Source organism: Phascolarctos cinereus, unplaced genomic scaffold, assembly GCF_003287225.1.
Source record: "Phascolarctos cinereus isolate Bilbo 61053 unplaced genomic scaffold, phaCin_HiC Scaffold_3;HRSCAF=262, whole genome shotgun sequence".
Lineage (NCBI taxonomy): Eukaryota > Metazoa > Chordata > Mammalia > Diprotodontia > Phascolarctidae > Phascolarctos > Phascolarctos cinereus.
The window spans coordinates 23,658,865-23,684,711 of record NW_027555736.1 but is presented as its reverse complement, the minus strand read 5'-3'; the positions used below and the strand labels follow the sequence as shown (position 1 = coordinate 23,684,711).

The 25,847-nt window shown below is 41.2% G+C and overlaps 1 protein-coding gene and 1 long non-coding RNA gene across 3 annotated transcripts in view; both read right to left on the bottom strand.

The window, feature by feature from the left end:
- ARID5B (AT-rich interaction domain 5B) overlaps positions 1-25,847 on the bottom strand; it is a 206,923-nt gene that overhangs the window by 145,917 nt on the left and 35,159 nt on the right. For both annotated transcript variants that reach the window (XM_020998264.2, XM_020998263.2), the window contains one exon: positions 25,311-25,536. In XM_020998264.2, the coding sequence (XP_020853923.1) occupies positions 25,311-25,536 (226 nt within the window). The remainder of the gene's footprint in view (positions 1-25,310; positions 25,537-25,847) is intronic.
- On the bottom strand, positions 11,137-12,835 carry LOC110216441 (uncharacterized). Its single transcript, XR_002326768.2, has 2 exons — positions 11,629-12,835; positions 11,137-11,413 (listed from the first exon to the last, which is right to left on the bottom strand). It is a non-coding gene; the product is annotated as an uncharacterized LOC110216441 (long non-coding RNA).

Sequence of the window (25,847 nt, the reverse complement as noted above, 5' to 3'; positions counted from 1 at the left end):
TGGAGCATTTCTGGGGAGAAATGGCTAAGAATCATCTGTCCCAAGGTGGTAAGATAATGGGGTCATCATCAGAATGAAGTGAATTTCTGACTACATTACTATGCCCCCAATCACTTATTTCAGTAAGATCGTCCTCACTGATTATTTGCTTCCTATAAAATGATGGGATGGAGTTGGATTAGACCAGAGGTTCTTAATCATGAACTGTTTAAAAAGATTTTTGATAACTGTATTTTAATATAGTTAATTTCCTTTATACTCCTAAGTATTTTATTTTTTGCATTTAAAGCCATCATTCTGAGAAGGCATCCAAAGTCTTCACCAGACTGCCAAAGGAGATCCATGGCACAAAAAGAGTTAGGAACCTCTGGACTCCTATTCAAGGCCCTCCATTGGCTGTCTTCCCCCTACCTTTCCAACCTTATTCCCTTCTACATTCCCTTCTACACATTCTTACCACAGAGCCTCTTCTTCATCTCCCATTATCATCTGGCCCTCTCTCATCGTGCACGATGCCCATCCTATCCCCGTGCAGAGAACAGCCCCTCCCCTTCATCTCCATCTGCTAAAGTCCTTCTCTTCCCGACACAAAGTTATTGCTTAGTCAAATGCCAGTGGACTGGCTGACTTCCTTCAAGACTAGTCCCAGATACCACCTTCCCTATGAATCATTCCCCAGTCTCCCCAACTGAAAGTGATCTTTCCTTCATCAAATTCTTCATCACACTTGACTCAGAGTTCTCTGAATTTGTAATAATTGCTATTATTCACCTGTGTATTATTCAAACTTGGGCACACCCTCTCCAACCTCTCCCTCTACCCCCTCACTAAGATTATAATCTCAAAGCTAATGATGAAAGGTTCAGAGCTAGAAGGGGCCTGAGATGGACTTCTGTCCATACTTCTGGGAAGGTCTGTTTGTATTTCACAATTATGTCTGAAGTTCATCAAGTTCTGTATTTCATATCAGAAAGTCTGGTTATTAAGTATTTTCATTCCCTACTAGCCTCAACAGAAAAGATTTTAATTAAGTTCTTAGTCCAGAAAAAAAAAAGTATAAAAAAATCCAGCCCACTGCAATATTACTAAGTTGGTTGATTAGTCATCCATTAACCAGTTACAGGTCAGTGTTACACATGAAGGCAAACTCAACTGCTCTCCATACCTACCCTCTCATTAATGCGGCGGCTCTCTCTAAAGGGCACAGATCTAATCATTCAGGTCTTCTCATTTTGCGGATACCCAGAGGGTCTCCCTAACAGCTGGAGAACTTCTTCCCAGTCTTTGGCCAATATGTAGGTACTAACACAACACTTGGGTTCCTTATATGAATGAGTCACTATGTCTTCCAGTCATACATTTCCTCACTGATATCTTTTCCTCCACTCCTTAAATACAAGTTGTCATTGGTAAAATTCTATAGCCTCCTGATACCCATTATTCATCCTGCCATCACCCTTTGGGTCAACAACAATTTTTGCTATTCTGAAATCAGGAGGTTCTGTGATGTATTAGCTTCACTTTATACTACTTCAAATAAAGATCATTCTACCTATGAATAATTTCCCATTATTTGGTGAGAGAGACCAATATAGTAGAGAAAGCATCGGTTTGAGACTCAGGAGATCTGGATTTGAACCCCAGATAACTACTTTATTTAATAGCTGGATGACCTTGTGAAAATGATTTTTCATTCTTTGTCCCTGATTTTCATCATCTGGAAAACGAAGGAGCTGGATTTGATGGTCCCAGCTCTAAATAATCTATGATTCTATGACTCAGTGATCTCCTAAGCTACCTTCTAATTCTTATGGGCCATGATTTCACCTTTTCCAGGAATTCAGACATACAAGAGGTCAAAGAGAAAATCCCTCACTTAAAGATGAGAAAAATCCAAATTACCTTCAGGGCTCTAACTCTACGAAAGTCTTGTCAATTCAGTGTTCATCAAATCATACATTTAAAACTTATAACCAGCTCGATCTTGTCAGCTAATAATAATACAGACTGTGTGTATGCATATGTGTGATATATATATATATATATATATATATACACACACACACACACATAGTATATATATATTATATATATATATTTATATATATATACACACACATACACACATATAGTATATATATATAACATATATATATTTAATATATATAACATATATATACTTATATATATATATATACACACACACACATATGTATGGATTATGTAATATAGACTAAATTATACACCATAGACTAAGAGTTTCAATTCATACATTGTTTTTCAGTTAATATCACAAATCCATTTGCACTCCTATCATCTAAATCTTCCTTTCTCTTCATAAAGACTTGTTAACATGATTATTTGTTCATCTGAACAAAGGGATAAAGGGCTGTATGCTACATCTTGAGGGTCTGCAAACAGCCTGCAGCAGATCTGTTAACCCTGACAGAGGCACAAAGCCAAATAACTATATTCTGCACATTATAAACTGCTGGTCTTGTGTCCTATAAAACATACTCTAGCACAGAGAACCAAGCTATAGGAACTAAATTTCAGGAGGAGCTGGGTGGGCTAGCTGGACCACAGGGCTAATGGTTCCCGCTTTTGGCCAATCTATTCCTCATCAAGAGCGTTAAAGGACTGACAGCTACCATAGAATGTCTACTTATGCCTTCATCTGAAAAGAAAATGGCTCCCTAGGTCAGCCAAGAAGAGGATTTTCACTGTCGTTTTCTTCACTTGGCCCTGGGGAAGGACTATAGTTGACATAAGGCTCAACATTTCAGTGAGTGGAGAGGTAACAATTCCACACCTCCCTCCCACTTCCATGCCTATTTTGAAAACATCTTGGCACTCCCTCTGTCACACTGGTAACCAAACTCAACCAGCAATGAAGACATCATTCGGTGTGTCAGAGTGAGTCATTTTTCAAGTCAACAAGCATTTAAGCACCTACTACGCTCCAAGCACTGTGTTATGGACATGAATACACCTTCTAAGCAGCTGAAGCAGAGGCACCCTGAGAAGACAAGCCTCAGATGAGTTACCGAAATTTTTATCTGCAAAGAGGAGAATGAATGCCACTGTTTTCTTAGAAAGTAGAAAGCAAAGAATTTTATTAAAAAAAAAAAGCAGAAGGAGGGGTGTGGGGGTGGGACAACCATCTACTAAATATCCTGACAGTCTCTTTGAAAATGAAACATTTCATATATACCGCAGAAGACGACAGTCGCGGCAAGATTAGAAATCATTTCACATCTCACAGGTAACCAAAATCCAGCCTTTTCATGGGTATGGAAGGTCTCTTGTATTACAGAAAATGCTAAACAAACAATTCTATGGGCAGAAATGTGAAACCAATTTATTATTGTTCTATTCACTTTGGCTAAAGACTGTAGAAAACCACACAAAATCTAAAAATAGAAACCTTTTGGGGGGCAGAGGGAGGGAGGGGGATATTAAAGAACTGTTTCTCATAGGTCCAAAGAGAACTGACATGAAATTGATACCCCTTCTCATTGGTCGGGGGCACTGCTCTAATTCAGACCAATGCCCAAACAGTCTACTATTACATCTGTAAATGAGCAAGGCAGAAAACTTGCCCACGATTTCTTTAGAAAAGAAAAATCAAGGTCATCATATCACAAATCAGTTGAGCTTTTTTCCTTTGTTTTTCGTCAGTAGTGAATTTTTTTTTGGGGGGGGGTGGTGGTTGTCCTTCATATCAGATGTGGACTTCTTAACCATTTACGCCAATACTTTTCATTATGCCATAAAATAATAACAACTCATGTTTCTGTAACATTTTACAGCTACAAAATGTTTCCTTAACAACAATCCTGTAAGTCAGGTAATGCCAATGCTGTTGGCTCATTCAACAGATAAGTAACAGACTCAGAGATGAAGTGACCTGGCCAAGGTCACACAGCAAATAGACTGTACAGCCAGGATTTGAACTTGGTCTTCTGGGTCTAAGATCTGGGTGCTTTCCACTACCCCAAACAGAGGAAGCTTGGTACTTATAGGAGTAATGATTTGGAAATATGACGCCTTTCAATGACATTCTGTTAACAAATCTTTCATGGGCGATGGGAGAAATACAATAAGGTCTTTAGGGATCAGTATGGTGTTTGGACAGGACTAAATTAACCATCAGTTGAATTCAGTTCCTTAAGACTGGGACAAAGTAGAGCATATCCAGAAGAGGGCAATGAAGATGGTGAAGCATCTGAAAATCACACCCAATGGGGAATAGCTGAAAGAACTGGGTCATTCACTCTAGGAGACAGAGGGAAGGAGGGAAGGAGAGAGACAGAGGCAGAGAGGAAAAGAAGAAGAAGGAGGAGGAGGAGGAGGAGAGGACAAGAGGTACTTAGGGATGTCTGGTCTTTATCCTCAACTATCTAAAAGGCTAATGTGGAACAAAGATTAAACTTTTTTGTGGAGCTCCAGAAAGCAGACCTGGGTCTCAACATTAGAAGTTCCAAGAAGTTCTACATGGAAGATGGAGAAAGTTGCTAATCATTACAGCTTTCCAGTTACAGAACTAGCTGTTGGAGGAAGTCATGTTGCATGAAATGACTTCACTGAAATAGGTCAGGAATGTTGTAGAGGAGGTCTTACTTGTTAAAGTCCCGGCTAGCTCTAGAGAGCCTATGAGTCAATGGAGGTGAAGATCACTATGGGCCACACTAGGCTGAGCTTCACAGAAAAGATGGGACTTGAACTGAGTCAAGCAGAAATTAAATCTAGGAAATCCAAGAGTGGAGATGGAAAACAGCCCTCACATTGAGAAATAGCAGTGCGGCCCAACATTGGGCACTGAGATCATTCCCTAACAAAATGTCTGCACGGGTCTGCCATGGCTGTAACGTACCACATGGGCACTCCTGGGAGGAAAAAACTGAAGGCAGAGAAGACTTAACTGCTCTGATAGCCAGGGTTACCAATTCTGGCAAGAATTCCGACTTGAAAGACTTCCTTCGGGTGACCTCCATATCTGAATCTTTCAAAGGTCAGAGATATTTCAGTGTAGGCATTCTCTCTGCTGATGTAGGGCCTTCCTGATCACTTCACACCTTGGTGGGCAGTTTCATGAGCTGGTTATGGCAATGAATGAATGAATGAATAAATAAATACAGGTCACCTGGAAGTCAACTCTGAGGAGATGAAACTCTGAATAACTTAGTGAGGCCACTTGGGACAAGCCAAAACTATCTAGTTTAGAAGGGCTTCTTACCACTGTTGTAGCCTTGGTGAAACCAGGCAAGCTTTAACCTTCATATAACATACATGTCACATGTGTATTACGTGCGTGCGTGCGTGTATATGTATGGCCCATACATGTATGCATGTGCATACACACCCCACCTATATGTGTTCATGTATTCACATGGAATAAAAATATGTAGAGAGATAATAGTTCTATGACTTTAGAATCCCTAGATGAAGAAACTCCCTCTGTCAAGGCAAGGTGCCAGACCACAGATGGGGTAAAGGACCTGCTCAGGGTCCCACCCTTAATATGTGTCAGAGGCAGGATTTGAACCCAGCTCAGTTTGGTTTGAAGGCTGGTTCTACCCATTCTAAAACACTGCCTCTCAGATTAACAAGATCTGGAATGAGAAAATACCTTAGAGATCTAGTAATTCAACCCCCTTGTGCCACCGGTGAAGAAACTGAGGCCTAGACAGATTAAATGATTGGTCTCACACATGTAAGTGTCAGGTCTCTATCCATTATGCCATGTTGCCTGCTTCTACACATATAAAATTGGCACATGGCGAGGTTTCCAAGTGACCCTTCGCCAAGGATGTTCAAAGGAGCTGTAGGGCTGAAATGTGTCATTCTACATCTATCATCTCCCTTGAATAAAGTCTGGGCAAGGGTCATAAAACTATGAAAAATGTTCTGCCCCTTTGGACTGCTAAGAGCTAATCATTAGCCATCCATCTGTAATGTTTACCTGCGGAGTACATTACTTTCACATGTTTCTTCATGGGGACTAACCCTTAGGGATCCCTCTCTGCCCAACAAAAGTCCATCTGTTGCTCACTGGCCAATGATTTCTGGGCCCAGGGCACTGGATGGCTGAAGAAGGCCAACAACCTCTTGCTTTATATTTCTATTATTGCTGCCCTTTGGCACTAGCATAAGTCCTTCACTCTGGTTGCTTTCCATGGGCCATACATACCCCTAGTTTGTGCAAACCATTTACTCCTCTATGGGCTAAATCTAGGAAAAGAGAGAATGAAAACAGAGTGGGTGTCCCTTTATTAAGCTCTGATGTTTTATAATGGCTCTCCTCCCTCCTCTCTCAAATAAAAAAAAAGAAAAAATCCAAAAGTCTCCACCCCCAAAGCACCATCACGGCTCAAAATAATATATTTTTTCCTCTGCATCTTCAAGTAAGCTTGTTTGTATTTAAATGTGCTTATGTAAACAAGGTGTTCGACTATGGGGAGATTTTTAGTCACCAAGTATTCGAGAGCTGGAGTGAAAGCTATTCAAAGAACGAAGTATTCAATTCCTCAGGCCAGATGCTAGTATAAATATGAAACTGTGTTCACACTGCAGATGAAACTATTTTTAGATGGTACATTGGAGCAGAATGTGACTTCGATAGTTCTTCAAGCTCTATTCTGCTAAATGTCCTAAGGAACCCTGGCAGGGTGCTACAAAGACCTCTGAAATCCTCCTTCTCAGAGCTCCAGGCCCCTCCAGGGCACACCATGGCCCTAAATCAGGACGGGATCTGACTCTGCCCCTTCTCACCCCCAAAGCTCGGATTTTTATTTGACATCAGCCATTCAAAATATATTAGCTGTAATCTAAAGAGGATTTTAAGGATAAATAATGTATAAAAAGCATCCTAGACTGAGCGCTGTCATTGGGAGTGTGGCTGGTTACAGCTTGGCATTAATAAGGGAAAGGTTCAGGGTCCAATCCCTTCACAGATTGATTCTTTTCCAGCATCTAGGAAAATGGGAAAGGTTGGAATGTAACAACAACATTAACAGCATTTACACAGCACTTGAAGGTTTGCCAAGGACTTCACAAATATTTTCTCCTCATGTCTACCCAGTGAGGCAGGTGTTGTTACCATTTTATAGATTATGAAACTGAGGCTGAGAAAAGTGAAATGACCTCCTCAAGGTCACATGGCTAGAAAGGATATAGGTAGCATTGGAATTCAGGTCTTCCTGACTCCTAGTCCAGGGTTTTATCTGCTAGATGAACAGACTTGTCTGAAGGCACCAAGCAGGCACAGACCATGGTGGTCAAGAACATGGTGGAGGCTCCAACGGGCCCCACTGAGGTTCTCCATGCTTGGGGCTGGTCCTTGTCTTTTGAAGAGGATGAAGATCTAGAGCTGAAGGATCTCAGAGGCTTTCTTATGCGATCTCCTCATTCTACAGATGAGGAAATGGAGGCCCAGGGGAGAGAAATGGTTAGCTCAAAGTCCCAAAGGGATTAAGTTATCAGTCACAGGATTTGAACCCAGGTCTTTGGACTCCAAAGTCAGTGCTTTCCTCACTGTACCTTGAACCGCTTCTTAAAGCCACCTGCTAGCCTGATGGACATTATTCTATCCAACATTGGCCTTGGGGTTAGCCATCTAGCAGGTCACAGCGTCCCCAAGTGAGTACCAGTGGGAGGTTATCATAAGGGTTTGAGAGGCACACACCCTAATTTGAACAGCCTCATTCTCACTTGGTTGAAAAAGGGTCTTCCTTTCTATGAATCAAGGCCCAGCTGTGCCCCTCCCCACCTTTAAATGTCTTCCTCTTGCATCGAAGAGGGCAGGGGGTGGGGCTATGGTAACTAGGGCTTCACTTTTCCACCAAATCAGGAACAGCATTTTTAAAAATATACTAAAAAATAACAACAGCACAGCTACAACTAAATGGAGACGAAAGTGGCCTGGTCATTGTCTGCCTCTTCTCCCTTTTAGAAACATCCTTCAGAGGACAGGAACAGGACATGAAGGCGCTGAGAGAAGGACAGGAGAGAACATTTTCTTTCTCTTTAATTATATTCTGGATTTGTTAGGAGATCCATGTATTATCCAGGCTGAGGGGCTATTCTCCCCTAGACAGACACGCCTAACTCCCACTGGCCCTAATGGGAATGAGAAGCACGTCTCACCAAAAGAATAGGGCCCTAAAACTGTAGCACTGTGAACAAGGCTGTAAATATTTCTCAAGGTTCTGGTAACATTAGAAAGCACTCCAGTTCTGCTTGGGGTTTATTATGATATCACCAAATCCCCTCCATGTATTTATAGCCCTGTAAGACACAATTACCAATCATTTGTACTGTGTCCACAGAAATGCTTTTTTGGCATTTTAAACACAGAACTGATACTATTAGCGCCCGGATTAAGGGGCTGTCCATGAATGGGGGAAATTTATTCCAGCAGAGATTCCAGGAGTTCATTCGTCAGATATTTTATGCCACTGTTCTCTTTTAATGATTCATTTACCTTCAGTAATATTTGTATTCTGAAATGCAGTGTCTAGTCCACAGTGCGATGCTCAGCTGAATTATCTTTCTGTTTCACGGTGTAACGACGTCGAAGAGTCAAAAAAAAGATGGCCTTTCGTACTCTCCCGGAATAATATTGCCTGCCAAGCATAGCCAGACCCATTTCTCAAACCACATGTGATGCTCTGACTAGCAACGTGCTCATAAAATCATTAACAAGCATTTTAAAGGAGGCATGCTATCCATATTTCAATGTTTGGACCAGCCCATTCCCAGACATACTTGGGCTTCTATAGTTTAGGCAATGGAACCCAGATGGGAGTGTCCGCCTTCATTTTCCATGGACTTTTTTTATATAAAATTCATTTACCTTCACCCACTTCAAACCTAAGGCCCAGGCAAAGCGTTGGGCCCACCTGGGCCCTTCCAGGATTTTAGAAAGAATATGCCGAGAGAGTCTCTGTTTCCCAAAAGATTTCACACTAGAAAATCATCTTCAGCCATAAATTTTTTAAAGGAACTAATTTTATATGGTCCTGAGTTTTACAAACTGATGGAAATGAAGTCTACATCATGGTAGTTACCACCACAGCTGCGCCCACGGCCCTTTCTACCCCAGGTGGTGGAAAAGAATATCAGAATGTCACCAGATGCAAAAAGTGTCCAAGTTTGATCTGACAATCCTTTAAATTTCATGCACCATCAAACAAGCGACCAAAAAAACATAAAATCTGAGTCAACAAGAGGAGAGGTAACAAGTAGACTGTAGAATGAGAAGCACCTCAAGACTGCCTTTAAGCCCTTCCATGGGCTTGTGGTCTCAGTAGTTACAGGGTCACAGGACTGGAGTTAGGAAGGATCACAGAATTCAGGCCAAAAGGGAATTCAGAGACTATGTCGTTTTAAAGATAAGAAAAATGCAGTCCAGAGAGGTTCATTACCTTGGCCCAAGGTCACTCAGGACTTCAGAGGTCTTCCAGTCTAATCCCTTCTATCAATTTACAGGTGAGGAAACTGAGACCCAGGGAAGTTCAGTGATTCACCCAACGTTGATGTGCCAGAGTTGGAATTCAGCTGGTTGACTCTAGGGCCAGTGATCTTGCCACTGCACTGTCCCCGCCACGCCATTCTAGCACTGCCTCACTGAGGTGGCCATCTCCCTGGCCAAAGCTCCATGACCCAGGCCCTGGGTTCCATCCACTCATATTTCTGGAGTCTTGCTTCCCAGCTCAGAAGGTCCTTCCCTCTTCCTGAAGCCTTTCTTCAAAGCTTGCCCTTCCCACTGGCTGCTGCCCCTCTGCCTGAAGACATGTGGGGGTACCCCCAGGCTGAAGGAAGCCCCCCCCCCCCAAGCCCAGGGCTGAGATCATAAAAGGCTGTAGGGAAGGTGGCAATATTAGATGGAGGGGGACAACAGTCATGGTAATAAGCGGAGGGAGAAGTGGATTTCCAGTGTGAGTGTGAGTGTCAGTGTGTGTGCTGGGGAAGCCCCTGCAGGAATGGAGAGATGCCTCATCCATCTTTGTAATTCACCTTCCTCCTTCATTCCTCGCATCTCATCCATTAGGATGTTATATTGGTTCTGGCTCTGCACTACCTCTTGAATCAGTCCCCTCCTTCCACTCCCACTGCCTCCCCCCAATTCAGGTCCTCTCCTCTAGGGTCCTACAACAGCCCCTCAAGTGCTGTCCCAGCCTCCATTCTCTCCCCCCATACTACAATGCCCTCTCTACACCATCAATAGATTATTCTTCCTAATGCATCGCTCTGATTATGCTGCTCCTCTAGTAGAGCACAATAATCATCAGTGGCTCCTCACTGTCTGCCCAACAAAATCCAGACTTCCCAGAATGCCATTCAAAGACCCTACCCCACCCCACCCTCAATCTAACACCACTGTACCTTTCCAGTCTCCATTTCCTTTTCCTCCTCTTCAGATATCTTAGTTCATCAACCCAGACAACCCATAAACGTTTTCCTTTCTTCTGGCTTCTTTTTCCTTGGCCTTGACTGCCTTCAAAGCCTGTGGCCACCTTCAGAAAAGCCCTTCCCGCTCAAATAGCAGTGCTTCCCTAGGGCCATCCATCCTCGATGGGACATGGCACAGCCAACCACTCATGGCTTGAAATAGCCCCACTCCTTGAGATCTTCACTTCTACAAATGGAATAGCCCACATTTCATGTTTTTACTTGCCTATCAGCCTTAGGATGGAACCCCGAGAAGGCAAGGACCGTACCGAGGCAGCTAGGCAAATGCAATGGGCACAGTATTGCACTCCAGACCTACGGCCCTGACTACTGAGACCACAAGCCTACAGAAAGGTTTAAAGGCAGTCTCGAGGTACTTTTCAGGCTACAGTCCAGAAAGCCTGGTCAGATTCTGCCTCGGACACTTACTGCCTCTATGACTCTGGGCAATCACTTAATCACTCTGCACCTCGGTTTCTTTCATCTGTAAAATGGGGATAATAACAGCATCATAACCTCATAGGGTTGCTGTAAGGATCCAACGAAGTGCCTGGCAAATCTTACAGCGCTAGATAAACACAGGCTATTATTATCATCCCTTATTTAATAATACCTAGTCACCATGTGTCATTTATCTCTTCAATGGTGCCGCACAGTCCTCTGCACATAACCAGACCTTAATGAATTTTTGCTGAATTCAATTAAAAATGTTAAGTCATGGTAACATTATATTACAAAATAATCACAGAGTGGGAAGGGGCCTCAGGGACCATTTAACCCAATGTCCTCTTTTAAGAAGCCACTGAGGCCTGGGGTCATCAGGAGACTTGCCCAAGGTCACACCTTCGTAAGCATCAGAGGCAGAACTCAAGCCCAGATCCCCTGATGTTCCTTCCATCATGCCATGCTGTCTCCTGACAAAATGAATTTTCCCAGGTCCTTGAAGTAGCGAGCTTTCCTGGGACATTTAAAAGAGGAAACCATTAATTAAAAAAATGTAATTTATCTAATTTTTTAGGAACACATGCCCACTGCCAAATGTAAACCCGGCCCCTGATGATCACCACCTAAACATAAAAAAGAAATGAAGGCGACCCAAAGAACCCACTGGCCTCCTTTCCAAATGTCAAGATGCAAACCGAATCCCACCCTGCTCCCCCCTGAAGGAGCCACCTCAGAGATGAAAAGTCTGTATGCGGTTCCCTTCCTCAGCGCTTTCTATTCCTTCAAACCTTCCTCACTAAGGAATGAGTGAATTAGGTCATCCGTCTTCCTGGTCACACAAAAACTGATCAAGAAAAGGAAACACGGACAAACCTCAATTAACGGGATGGTCAGGGGAATGATTACTCTTGCTTTGCTGATGGTTAACTAGAAACTCCTTCTGTTTCGACACCTGCTGAAAACCCATCTTAATAAGTAAAGTATAATGTACATATCAGACACTTTTTTTTTTTTGCTGAACTTGGTTCTCAAGGTCATTATTCTAAACGCTAGCTTTCACTGTGCGGTCTTCTAAACACAGAGAGTAGAAGAGATTTGGCAGAATGTGATCGGATCCCAGGACATCGTGGGTGTTGTTTTTGACCAAAGTCCTTGAGAGCAACATGTTTTCCTAGGAGAAAGAGACATCTAACAAAAACCAAAAGATGTCCAAAAAATCCAACAAAATGAGGTTCCTGGTGAAAAGAATTCTGATGGAGATTTTTACTATATTCTATTTCATCATCGTCTACCACAGAAAAGAGACCTATCTTTCGTGCTGTGTAGCACTGGGTCATGGAAGAGGCAGGGGACATCAATCAGTGAACATGTGAGTCAATCCAATAACTTGGCTGAGTGCCTGTTATAGTAGTAGCTGTTAAGGTTAAACTAACTCCCATAAGGAAATCAGGAATATCTGAAGAAATGGCCTAGATCAGTGGCGGGTTGTGGTGAATATTACAGCAAATTTCAGTCACTGGAATTTCCATCTCTAATCAGTACATCTCTAATTTATTCACCACGTAATAATAGCTTACACTTATGTAGCTCTTTAAGGTTAACAAAGCACTTTAAATATGTTACCTCACATCATCCTCCCAGAAATCCTAGGTAGCTACTATTATTATCCCCATTTTACAGATGAGGTATTTGAGATTGAGAAAGGTGAAATAACTTACCCAGGGTCACACAGCTAGTTAGTGTCTGAGGCAGGGTTTGAACTCAGTCTTCCGACTGCAATGCCCATGCTCTATCTCTGTGCCACTTAGCTGCTATATGTAATGATTCTACATGGAAAAATCCCAATCACCATAAAGAGGCAGAAACAGAAATGGTGCAAGTGGTCACCTACCCGTTCACTGAAAAATGGCAAACTGGGATATGTTAATGAGTTAAATGTTACTGCACCATAAGAAATGACGAATATGAAGCAGTCAGAGAAGCATGGGAAGACTTACATAAACTGATGCAAAGTCAAGTGAGGTGAATCAGGAAAAAAACACAAAATGACTCAACAGCAACATAAATGGAAACAGTATCAACAACAAAAATTAAAGTGAACCCAGTATAATTTAATGATCAAGACTGGTGCTTAAGGAAATAGGAAGAAATGTGTCTCTCTCCTTTCTAGGTAGAGATGGTGATCTGTGGCTACTGGACACCCCAGATACTGCCAAGCTCAACTGATATATTGGTCAGGTTGTGTTTTTTTTTAACTGCTTTCCCCACCTCTTTTTAAAAATTCTTTCTTATAAGGGATGGCCCTCTGGGCAGAGAGGGCAGAGGGATATACATGAAAATAAAGATAAAGTAAAAGCAAAAGATATGAATAAAACTTTTTGTGTTTAAAGAAATGTTCATCTAATTTAAGGCAACTGGCTTGACAGGGCCTGATAAATAAAATGAATGAATAAAACTATTACTAGTCCAAAAGCCAGGATTTTCAAAGAGTGATTTGACCTATCCTTGCCTTTGGAATATCTTGTAGCTTTTCTTTGCCCATAGGTTAAACCTCATGGTCCCTGTGTAAAAAATAGTGGCTCTGGTCATATTCAGAACAGTCACACTTTAAGGCTCATAAGCCAAATCCAAACTCTTTATTTTTAGGGCATAATCCATATCCTTTTAATCCTTTATCAGTGCATATGAAAAATCCTCCCATTGAGTGAACAGTATCCCAGATTTGGAAGCAGTATCTCAGCCACCATCTCTCTAATCTTAGCTATACTGGCAGAATCCTCTCTAGAACATTTTCCCAAAGTGGGAGATGTTTGGCCTCAGTTTTGTCATCTGAAAAATGGGAACAATAAAAGCACCTAACTTTCAGGATTTTGGTGGGGAGCAAATGAGTTAACATATCCCAAGTATTCTGCAAACCTTAAACACTATATAAATGCTACCTATTGTTTTGGTTGTCCCCGCCATCTTCCTGTTATCCTTTCTGTTCTGGATGCAGAGCTTCTCAATGCAACCTACGAGCACATTAGTTTTCCATCCTATCACCCTTTTGATTGATGGGAGCATACAGACCAGACCACGAAAGTGCTCAAGTCGCTGTCACAGAAGATGTTATAACCTTAACGACAGAGAACAAACCTGGCATTTCACTGCTATGACAAACTCCCAGTAAGGAAACTCCATCCCCCAATGAAGATCAATACCTCCTCTGCAGCTCTGATCAGAGAGAGCTACCTGGCACAGAAGTGCCAGCCTCCCACACTCCCAAGTGTGGCCCAAAGTAGATTAAAATGCAGCTCTTACCTGATTTTAATGCGTTGATGTATTAATAAGAAAAAAAAAAGAATCACAAATGTATAGTTTTCTAAGTCAATATGTGACCTGCAGGGATCCTTAGTGGCCTAGGTTTCTACTGGAGTTTGATGGCACTGGTCTACAGCACTCAAAGGTTAATTAAGAGACTTGCCCAGGGACACAGAGTCAGTATCATAGGCTGTGTATCTGAACTCAGGTCTCCCTGGCTCTAAGGAGGCCTGTCATTGAGAAGTTATTATTGTATTGCTATTGTCAGAATATGATCGTTCAAATTAACATAGTGCTTTAAAGTCTACTTGTTCACTTGTGTCCAACTCTCCACGACCCAGTTTGGAGTTTTCTTGGCAAAGATGCTAGAGTGGTGTGCCATTTCCTTCTCTAGCTCATTTTACAGATGAGGAAACTGAGTCAAACAGGAGTAAGTGATTGCCCAGGGTCACATAGCTAGTTAGTGTCTAAAGCTGAATTTGAACCCAGGTCTTTCTGACTCCAGACCCAGTGCTCTATCCACTGTGCCACCTAGCTACCCAGATTTTTTAACTCCAAATAAAGTCCTTTCCATGTAACACTCACATGAGGTAGGCAAAGAAAGAATTCAACAAACTTAGAAAGGTCGTACAGGTCAGCTGAAGGAGCTGTGGGATTGAAGTCAGAGTACCTGGGCTTAGATCTTGGCTCTGTTATTTCCTCCCTGTGTGACCTCGGGTAAGTCACTCATAGAAACCGTGGAAAATGAGAGGACTTAACTGAATGACCTGATGGCTCCCTTCCAAGACTAAGTCAATGATCTCAACATAGTAAGAAGATATTCTGAAATGGAACCGCATTCCTACGGACAGCCCAGGATGCTTTCAGAGACGGAGAAGGTACATTAGGACTCTGTCAGTCAAGTTTATATGGCGGACCATCAGCTGGAGCTCCCAGTCGGAAGGCAGCTTTGCTGTTAAAATTATAAGTAAGTAATATCTGGTTACTCTTGGGCTCATTTAGGGGGATTTCACCCCTTAAACACTCTCTGATATAATCTGGCCATGGAGGTATGGCAGCCAATGCAAGAGGCAACATTTTAGCACAACCCACATGGTTTCCTAGTGGGAAAAATTTACAAGCTTGAATGAGGACAATTTTTAGGTGGATGATCACCACAGCCATAAATTCAATCCAATTCAGCAAATACTTATTAAGCTAATAGCTAGCATTTGCATAGCACTTCAACAACCCTGGAAAGTAGGTGCTGTTATTATTCCCATTTTAAGAATAAGAAATCTGATGCTGAGAGAAATGAAGCGACTTGTCCAGGGTCATGCAGCTAAAAGTCTTGCTGACCAAGAAGAAGAAAGATATTTTACAGGTGAAAGCACTCAATGATGATAATATATAATAATAAAGTATATATTAAAATAAAATATGCAAATAATATAAAGCATGGCATATTGAAAATAATATTGGAATGAGTGTCAAAAGACCTGGGCTATGTATTAGCTGTATAAACACGGGCAAATCATGGTTCTTTGGGACCTCAGTCTGCCCATCTGTAAAATGAGAGGGATGGGCTATGTGATCGCTCATGTTCCTTCAGCACTAACTATATATATATATATATATATATATATATGTATATATATATATTTTTTTATATATATATATATATATATATATATAGTTATATATATATAACTATATATATATGTATATATATATTTATATATATATGTATATATATATTTTTATATATATATATATATATATACACATACGTGTGTGTCCTTAGCTCTAACCATATATATGCATATATGTATGTGTGTCTACACACACACACACACACAGCACCCACACATACACATGTATATGTATGTGTATGTAGAATACACACATATCCACACATGCATATACACACATGTATTTATATGCATATATGTTTATATATGTATGTGTGTATGCATGCATGTATGTACGTAGTTTGTTTAAGACTGTGGTTGTCCAAGTGTTAACATTTTCTTTAAAAAGAGGCAGCTAGAAGCAGTGATGGCCAAGTAGTTAAGATCACAGGGTGAGTGAAGGTGATACAGTTAGACCCAGAAAGACCTCAGGGGGCATCTAGTCCAGTCTCTTCATTTTAGAGCTGAGAAAACTGGGGCCAAGTGTGGCAAAGTGCCCTGGATCACACAGGCAGGATTGGAACCCAGGACTTCTAGAATCAGAACTTCAAGACTCTTTTGACTGTGCCACACTTAAAATTCAGGATGAAAAATTCTACTCCCTAAGAAGGAAACGTTAAGGAAGTGAAGGCAGCTGAGGTGAGTTGTGAGAGCAAAAGGTAGGGACTGACTCAGCATGGGATGAAGAACCAGATCAGGGCTCTGACACCATCTTTGCCATTAACTAATCTAGTCACCCTGAAAGAAGCAGGGGGTCCTATGCCTCGACCACCCCAAAACACATGCACAGACCGCCACCACCTGTAAGCAAACCAAGCCCCAAGTCTGAGATACTTGTCACCAGAAAGCAAGGGCTGCATATGTGACATCCCAAAGCACATTTGGAGCTCCTGGGGCCAAATCTCTTGGGCAAGCAGGATCAAATGTCCACCATGATTTCTGAGTGACCAGAAAAGGGAGGGGGCAGAGATGCAGGGGCCAGATGGCTTGCAGGGCTCTACAGACTTCAGAAGGTTCATTCTCGCCCAAGACAATCAAATAAACACCAGCTGAAAACAGGGTCAGAGAAATTTCAAACATGATAAGGTTAGTAATGTTCTTTAAAGCTTAGTCTTTTTTAAATGCTCTGATTCTTGTCTTGACTTTATTAAGGGAAGTTTCAAGCATGTAGTCTTTCTCTATATATGACTAATCAGATTTTATCCAATGGTTTTAATGACGCTAATGTGAAATAGCTGACTTGATTCATTTGAAATAATGCTTACATGTATGACCATCATTCCAGATCTTTGGTACTATCAGAGGTGGGAGAGGGAAAGGCCTGGGCAGGCTGGCACCCCCTGAGGCGAGCCCTGTCGCCGGCCCTTCTTCCTGGATAAAGGTAATGCCAGCCCACTCTCTCTACAATCCTTTAGTAGCATTACTGTAAAATCAGCCAGGTCCAAAATAGCTATGCCCCAATTTAAAAACAGGCCTGCACACAGATGCCAACTGAATTTCTAAAAACCCGAATTTGGCACACAGGACCATCACGGAAAAGACAAGCTCCCATGCAAGAGTTATCTGGTCCCTAAGTATCCATCAGGTCATAAAGGGCTTATGCTAAATCAGCTGGCGGGCTGAGGATCCCCGAAGGGCCCGGTGCTATTGTAAGGGGACCTTGAATCCTTCAGAATCAGCCAAACATTGTCTTCCTTATCTTAATTTAGCTTCAAAGCAACAGGCATGCTTAGATGACTAGTTTTCAAATGTATGTCAATGCTGTTGGGATTGGTACAGATTAATTTTAAAACATTACTGAAATCACAGTAGCTTTTATTTTTAGGTGGCTAAATATTTTTAAGTCAATGGATACTAATAATGCAACCACTATTATGTGATAATCTGCAAGGTGTTTTGACATCTAAAAAGGGATAGCACAGGAAGGAACGTTGGAAGCCACTTATTGTGGTCCGGTCATTTCAGGGGTGGCTGACTCTTCATGACCCTATTTAGGGTTTTCTAACTGGAATGGTTTGCCATTTGGTTTCTAGCTCATTTTTACAGAGAAGGAAACTGAGGCAAAGTGACTTACCCAGCGTCACCCGGCTAGTAAGTGTCTGAGGCCAGATTCGAACTCAGGTCTTCCTGACTCCAGGCCTGATGCTCTATCTGCTACGCCACCTAGCTGCCCTGGGGAGCCGCAGGAATCAGCAAACTCTCTATAATGCTGTGATTTTATATAGAGCTAGGGAAGAAGAGATTACTGTGGGCTCATGTGATCTAGGAAGTTTTTGTGGAAGAAGTGGCATTGGGCTGGACCAGCACAAACAGGAAGATGGAGAAAGGCAGATGGTAAGAGAACGGTATTCTAGAAGTGAGCAAAAGGCTTGGAGGGGAGAAAAGTTCAGGATGATTGAAAGAGAAGCTCAAGAAAAGGGGAGTAAGACATAAAGTTGGGCAGTACACTGGCATGAGAAAATCCCAGGTACAAGCAGTGGGATGGAGAGGAAGAAGCACTGGACTAGGTGTCAGGAGAGCTGACCATGAGGCCTCATTCTGTTCCTATCTAGTTGTGTGACTTTGGCAAAGTCATTTCCAACTTTAGGGTACTTCACTCCTGCCTCCATTTCCTTACCTGTCAAACGGGAGTGAGGGAGATCAACATTAAGTTATCTTCCACCCCCTACCTCTAACTCTACAGTCTTATCTCCTATACAAGGCCAATTCACTAAAGGCTTAGGAGCAATCAATCAATCAATCACTAAACATTTACATGCATTTAAATCAATAACATTTACAGTGCCAGACACTGTGCTAAGCAAGGGAGACATGAAGACAATGTCATCTTTGGAAAATTCAATGGAAGTCTCCCCAGAGCTAGACCGAGAAGCAATTAATCAAACAATCAATAAATATTTATTAAATAGCCACCAAGCGCCAGGCAGTGTACTAAGGGCTAGGGACACAAAAAGAGACAAAAAACAGAATCACCCTCAAGGAGCTTACAATCTAATGGGGGAGGGGGAACTACATACAAACAAATAGAGACAAAGCAAGCTACAGACAGGAGAAATAGGAGATAATTCACAGAGGGAAAGGCACTAGAATTAAAAGGGGTGGGGGAAGGCTTCCTTAGAGAGCGGGATTTTAGATAGGACTTAAAGAAAGCCAGAGCAGGGGAGGGAGAAAGAAAAAAGAAAGGGGGAAAAAAAAGGAAGTGGGGCACTGGCCTAGTGTTCTTTAAGAACAGACGTAGCTACAGGCAGTGTAGGAGAGTGCAGAGAGAGCTACCTTTTGATTCAAGAAGACCTGGGTTCAAGTCCTGCCTTGGAGATTTTACACACACACACACACACACACACACACACACACACACACACACACTAGGTGATCCTGGAGAAATCACTTAACCTTCAAGCACTCCTCCACATCTGCAGGTTGGGAAGAAGATACCACTCTGCATGGTGGAAGGAATTCTGTACAATGATGACATCAAAGGTCCAGGGTTTTTTAAAACCTGTGGGCTAGAGCATCCTACACCTCAGCCCATCTCACTTTCGGCACTGAGTGGACCCACAGAGAACAAGGTGACGGAGGAGGGGAATATAGAACCAGCAGCAACATTTACTTAGCACCTGCCGAGCCCCGGGCATTTGATGAAACCTTTCTGAGTCTCAGCTGCTTTTTCAGAGGTAGCCTGTCCTAAGTAAACATATTTATAGAAAGGAAAGGGGAAAGGAACACCAATCACCACTCCCCCTTCCCTATCTTCGGCAAGCTTAAAATATACCAACCCAACTCCCCACTGGACAGATGATCTCTGACATTTTGGAAAATGCCTATTTGGGGTAAACCAGACAAATTAAAGTACTCTAAAAAATATGAATGAACTGTTTGGAGGAATCATGGTCAATACCAAAGATATCAAGAATGATTAACTTAGTCCAATATCAGTGCGTAAAGCCCTCCTGAAAAGCAAAAGAGTCCCATGAATTATAAATGTATTATACATTGTCTGAATGAACACAGTCACCATCTGAAGACGATGCTACAGACCAGGGATTCCTAACTTTTTTGGTGTCATGGCCTTCTTTAGCAGTCTGGGGAAATTGATGGGCCCTTATTTAGAAGAATGGTTTTTAAATGCTAAAATAAAACACATAGAATTTCAAAGGCGACCAATTATGTTGAAATACAATTATAATTTTTTTAAGTTCATGGATCCCAGGTTAAGACCCTCAGCTATAGAACCATAGTCAGTGACATCAACAAGATAAAGACAAAAGACAAATATTTTCTGATCATGACAAATAAGAGAAAAAAATAAGGAAACTGACATCATGCTTCATTCCACCTCCACCTTCAGGAAGGGAAGTATTACCCAATCAAGTTTCATTTTTCAAAGTATCTGAAGCACTGAGTCAATTTTCTGGGCAGGAATGATATTACAGTTTTCCATGGAAATCATAGAGATTTAGCAACGCCCAAACAAATCTGTACTGGAAACACTATTGATAGAACCCATAAATGATGGCCCAGGGGGAACCAAGAAAACGTTGGCAAAAAAAGAGAGAAAATTAAGCTCATTTTCACATGGAAAACTGACACATAAGTATTTCTGACAGATATATAACTTCCTAGTGAATATGTCGGGGCGGGGGGAGAGAAAACTGCTGGCATCAAAATGTTTAGCAGAAGAGCCCTACTCGCATTCTCAAGAACATCCGGATTGTGCAAAGTAGGGTAAGCAATGCCGTTAAAAATAATCAGGAACTAAAGTGATGATGTATTAATGTCAACTTCAGGTTTCCTCATCACAACAGATCTCTTTTCAGATGCGGAGGTCACTGAACAAAGGCTATGGTTAAAGCGGGTTTAATCTTCTTTTGTGTCCTGCACCTTCTGTTGGGTGAGTTGGGTGAGACCTATGGGCCCTTCTCAGAATAATGTTCTATAAATGCATAAAATTAAATATACAGCATTATAAAGAAAACCAATCATAATAAAATACAATTATCAAAAATTTTTTTAAGTTCATGAACCATAGTTGAGAATCCCTAGTGGTTTAAGGCTTAAAAACAAGAAAAGAGTAAAGGCATTAAACTTAAGAGTACATGCTAAATAATAGTGGCCTGTGAAAACTATTTCAACTGAGCAGAGCCCAGGCTCTCTGGCAAATGTCTTTTTTTTTTTTTTATGTCTCCCCACAGCTGAGGAAGGTGGCCCCATGGCGTGCTCTTCTTATTTATTTGGGTCTTGTCCACATCAGGCCTACTGCTCATCACAGGGACTGAAACAAGCCATCTAGACTGTGATTTGTTCATTTCCTATCCCTAAAGGTGATCAGAAAGTACCCCTAGGACAGCGCTTGGAGAACAACTGGATTCCAAAAGGAAGGCAAAGAAGTAAAAGGTCAGGATGTATGGATATGACATTTTGTGGATGTGCCAACCACTATCGTAGCTTCAGGGGGTAGAGGAGGGATATGAAAAATCGGAGTACATTTATCTTTCCTTTTGTTTCTCCTTTCCTTTCTTCCTTCCCTCCTTCCTTTTCTTCCTTCCTTCCTTTTCAACTAATCTGAGATAGCCTTAGAAATGGAAACTTAACCCCAGAGAATCCTTCCTTAAGACTAAATTCAGCCATGCTCATACCCACTGCCACCATCTTGGTCTGTTTTCTCAATTTCAGCTCAGACTCTTCCATCTTTTATTTCTCTTTCTAAAGACACATTTAGAGATGAAACCATCCATAACTGCCTATCCACAGACAGTTTGTGGCAGCATAATTGACAATGAGTCTGCTGCAAAAAAAATGAAAATGCTGTTTTAATAACCTTAGCCTAAAATACATTCTCTTGTATGCCTCAAAGGGTTTCAATAAAAAGTCAACCTGTAGAGACATATTTTCTTGGCTTAAACAACAATCCAAAGCATATAAATGTAGTCCAACTATAATGACATATTTATAGGCCAATAAAGCTTACACTGAAGCTCTCAGACCTCACTTAAAGGTGCTCTGTAAGAAACAGTATTACAGAAAATAACTTGAATTTATTTTCAAACTACAGCTGAAAGAATATGAAAATGCAAGTTTTCCACGTTTAACCAATTGTGTTTCTACAGTTTAGTTGCTAAAATTTTGGAAAATGAAATAATTCCTCATTTGCCAATTTCCTACTACCCTACCAAATATGGGTATCAAGTCCACTTTATTACAAAAGCTAAGTACTGTAATTCTAACGACAAAAATAAATAACTAGAGGCCTGTGCAGCGCACGATTTAATCAGCCCAATTCTTCTAGAAAAACAGGTTCTTGTATTCATTATGCTTATGAATAATACATTCCTCAGCCATTCTATTTTTACATATTGTTATTTTTCTTTATTTTTTTTTAAGAAACTGAATAAAAGAGTCAGAAAGAAGGGAGGAAAAGGCAGCTTACCAAGTCAAGTCTCAGTATGGGTTTGTGCTGGACTTTGGGGAAACAGAAGCAGGGGAAGGCAGCAGGAAGGACGAAGCGGATCTAGACTCACTCTCTCGAAAGAAGTTGGCTCAATTCTTGGCCCTGTTCTTTCCTCTACTCAGTCTGTTGTTCTTTTCACCAATCACGATAGGATTTTAAATGGAAACTCCAGAGATGTAAGGCACTCCAACAATACACAGGCAAACAGTGCCCAAAAGGAATGGCAGGAAGGAGGGGGAAGGTGAGAAGACCTGTCGTCATTTGAATGAGAACAGTCAATGGGAGCTAGCTGAATTTCTCTCTGCAGAGTAGAAACTGGTTGGCAGACACATTTATAAGAACCCTCTTGTTTTTCCTATTCAGAAAGAGGGAGGAAGTGAGACACACTAAGATTAAAGGGAGCTTGTTCTACCTAAGTGAACAGTCTGGGCTCTTTAACTAGATTTGTATGCCTAAAAAAAATCCATTCCTTAAAGGACAATGTATTTATTTATTTATTTATTTATTACCAAAAAAAAAAAAGAAAAAAGAAAAACCAGGATGAAGTGACTTAGTAATTTAAAAAAAAACACTCTGGAGTCTTCCTTTATTCCCAGAAAGGTGAGAAGTTTCCATTTTTGTTTCCTTCCACCAGAAGGAGAAAGAAAGGGTCTTAAATGATCATACAGTTCACTTCCTCTCTTGGGTAATACCAAGGAAAGACCTATAATAAGTATGTGAAGTGCCATTAACAATGAGGGATTGGAAGTGCTTTCAGTGGCCAGAAAGGTAGATAAGAAAAATCAGTGTATGCAAAGAAAAGAGCAGACAGCAAATATTTTGAAGTTACACCCAGAGAAGAAAAAAATCCAGGGAGAGAGTGCATTCTAAAGGTGTTGGGGATGGGAATGGGTGCCTAGCAGATGACACCAGAGATGTCCTCTATAGAAATCCAGACAATGTAGACTTGAAAACCACAGATCAGAGAGATAAAAGGAAGCTCATTACATTAAGGAAAGTTTTTGTTTCTCTTTGCACATTATTACGACACAGTGTACATTCCAATTACAAAAGTGATGTCTTGAAATACCCACAGCTCATACCAACTGAGTGGAATTTCAAGGCCCCAAATCCTATCCTTAAAGGGCATTCTGCTAAAAAAATAATTAGTTTGAGTCAGAGTGATTTGCCACCCACCAGAGGACGGACTCTTAACCAGCTCTCCTGGTCTTTGTTTTATCTTTCTCTGGACTAAACTGTAGGTCACGTCAAATGTAGATATTCTAGGCTAATCCAGGGTCTAAATTCCTAAAGAAACATTTGTTTAGCTCCTACTCTATGTTCAACACTGTGCCTTAACTAAAAGTACTTAAATCAAAAGGGTAGGTAAAGCATTTAAAATTTTTGGTGCCAGGCATGGCCTTTGAAAAATGATCCAAACAGTAAAGCAATGAAGCTTTTTTTTTTAATGGAGATTAAAGAATAAAAACACTAAATTATCTGCTACAGTGGAAGGGTTGAATTTTTTGTTTGTTTCCATTCATAATGCCTTGATTAAGAATAAAGCCTGGTATAAAAATGTATCAGCTTCCTTATGAAGTACCAGCCACATATCCTCCTGTCTCCCAGGGGTTTCCTGCTGGTGTGTTTGTTAGTAACAGTATATTCCATCACACAGGAAAAAGGAAAAAAAAAACAACCAAAAAAATAAAAAAGGTTTTTAGCTTTAAGGGAAACACAAAACAATGGTAGGGGGACTGGGCTGTTGAGTCAAAATCTCAGTGTAATCCGTAAGTCACCCAATGGGAGGAGGATAATGGGCCATATTATAATATCCTTGGCAGCTTTAAAGCCACAAACAGGAATAGCCCTGTCAGGAGACACACTCTTTAACTTTGGAGGGAAAGATACGGGTTTATTAACTTCCCATAACAGTGTGTAGACATATTTGTGCACATGCTGGACTTTCCATGTGGGCACTGCACCTGAAAAATGAAGACTTCAATGCCTTCCAGCAGACACAGTAGATCATTCAACCCAAATAACAGAGCTGATTGCAAAGAACTGCAAAAACAAATGTTCAGTTCTGAATGAAGAAGGTATCTCTTCAGAAAATGGAGACCATTATCCAGACAGAGGGATTATTAATATAATGCACTTTAAAAAAAATGTAAATGTCTGATTGAGAGACAGCATGGTCTGGTGACTACAGCAACAGCCTTGGAGTCAGGAAGACTTGGGGTCAGGCCCCATCTCTTTCATACTTGCTACAGGACCCTGGGCAAATCATCCAACTTTCAAGCTGTAAATCGATGGAACTGGGTTTGAATTCTGTCTTGCCTACTTACCAACTACACGAGATTGGACAAGTTGTATAACCTTTCCGGTCAAGAACCAGATCAGACCAGATCAGGGGCTTTTAATCTGGAATCTAGAGACACCAAGGGGTCTATGGATAGATTTAGATATGGATATGGATAGATTTCAGGGGATCTGTGACCTTGGATGAGAAAAAAACAAGTTATATCTTTATTTCCATTAACCTCTAATTGAATTTTACCATTTAATTCAATTATGAATTAAAACAACAATATTATTCTGAGAAAGGGTCCATAAGTGTCATTGGACTGTCAAGGGTTCTGTAATCAAAAAAAGGTAAGAGCCCCTGCACTACGGATGATCTCTAAAATTCCCCTCCCAATTTACAATTTAAGATCCTCTGGCCAGATCCCTTAATTTTTGGGAGCCTCCATGGCAAGGAGGACACAATTTCACATAGTAGGAATGTACTAATTGTTTGAAATGTTAGTGATATGTTCCCATGTCCATTTGTGTTCATGATCAATATCCACACCTTGGGAGATTCATCATGTCCTATTATGGCAGAGAGTTAGAGACCACAAGTCTTTCTGGGCAGTCCCTAAAAAAGTCAGCCCCCGCAAACACATGGGTACGCATCCCACCACCACCTCCCATGGACATATGCCAGATTTAGGAATGGAAGCTCTATTTACCAAGGTCTGCCTTTTCCTTGAGGACATCTTTGAAGTTGAGTCCGCTGTTCAAGGTAGACTGCCTGTACTTGAGCAAAGCTTCCTTCTGTCCATTCTTGCTCAATTCTTCAAGTTTTACTGGACCAGCCCGAAGACCACACTTCCACTTGGAGAAATCTGAATGGGCCCATTTGACCAGGTCTTCAAGCTTCACAATTACCTTTTCGGAAACTGCAATAACTTCATCCTAAAAGCAGTTGTCAAAGAAGAAACCAAAATGTAATTTCGAAGTCCAAAGTGAATGGTAAAACAGAGTCCTAGCTGACATACCATTTGAACTGGGCAAGCCTGGAAGGGTAGACCATATATATATATATATATATATATATATATATATATGTATGTGTGTGTGTGTGTGTGTGTGTGTGTGTGTGTGTGTGTGTGTGTGCGCGCGTGCGCGCGCGTATGTGTGTGATTTTTTCCCCTTCTGTACCAAAGAACATTCAATAACTTATTTTTATTTTTAATGGCCTTTCAATGACACCATTAGCTGCTGAC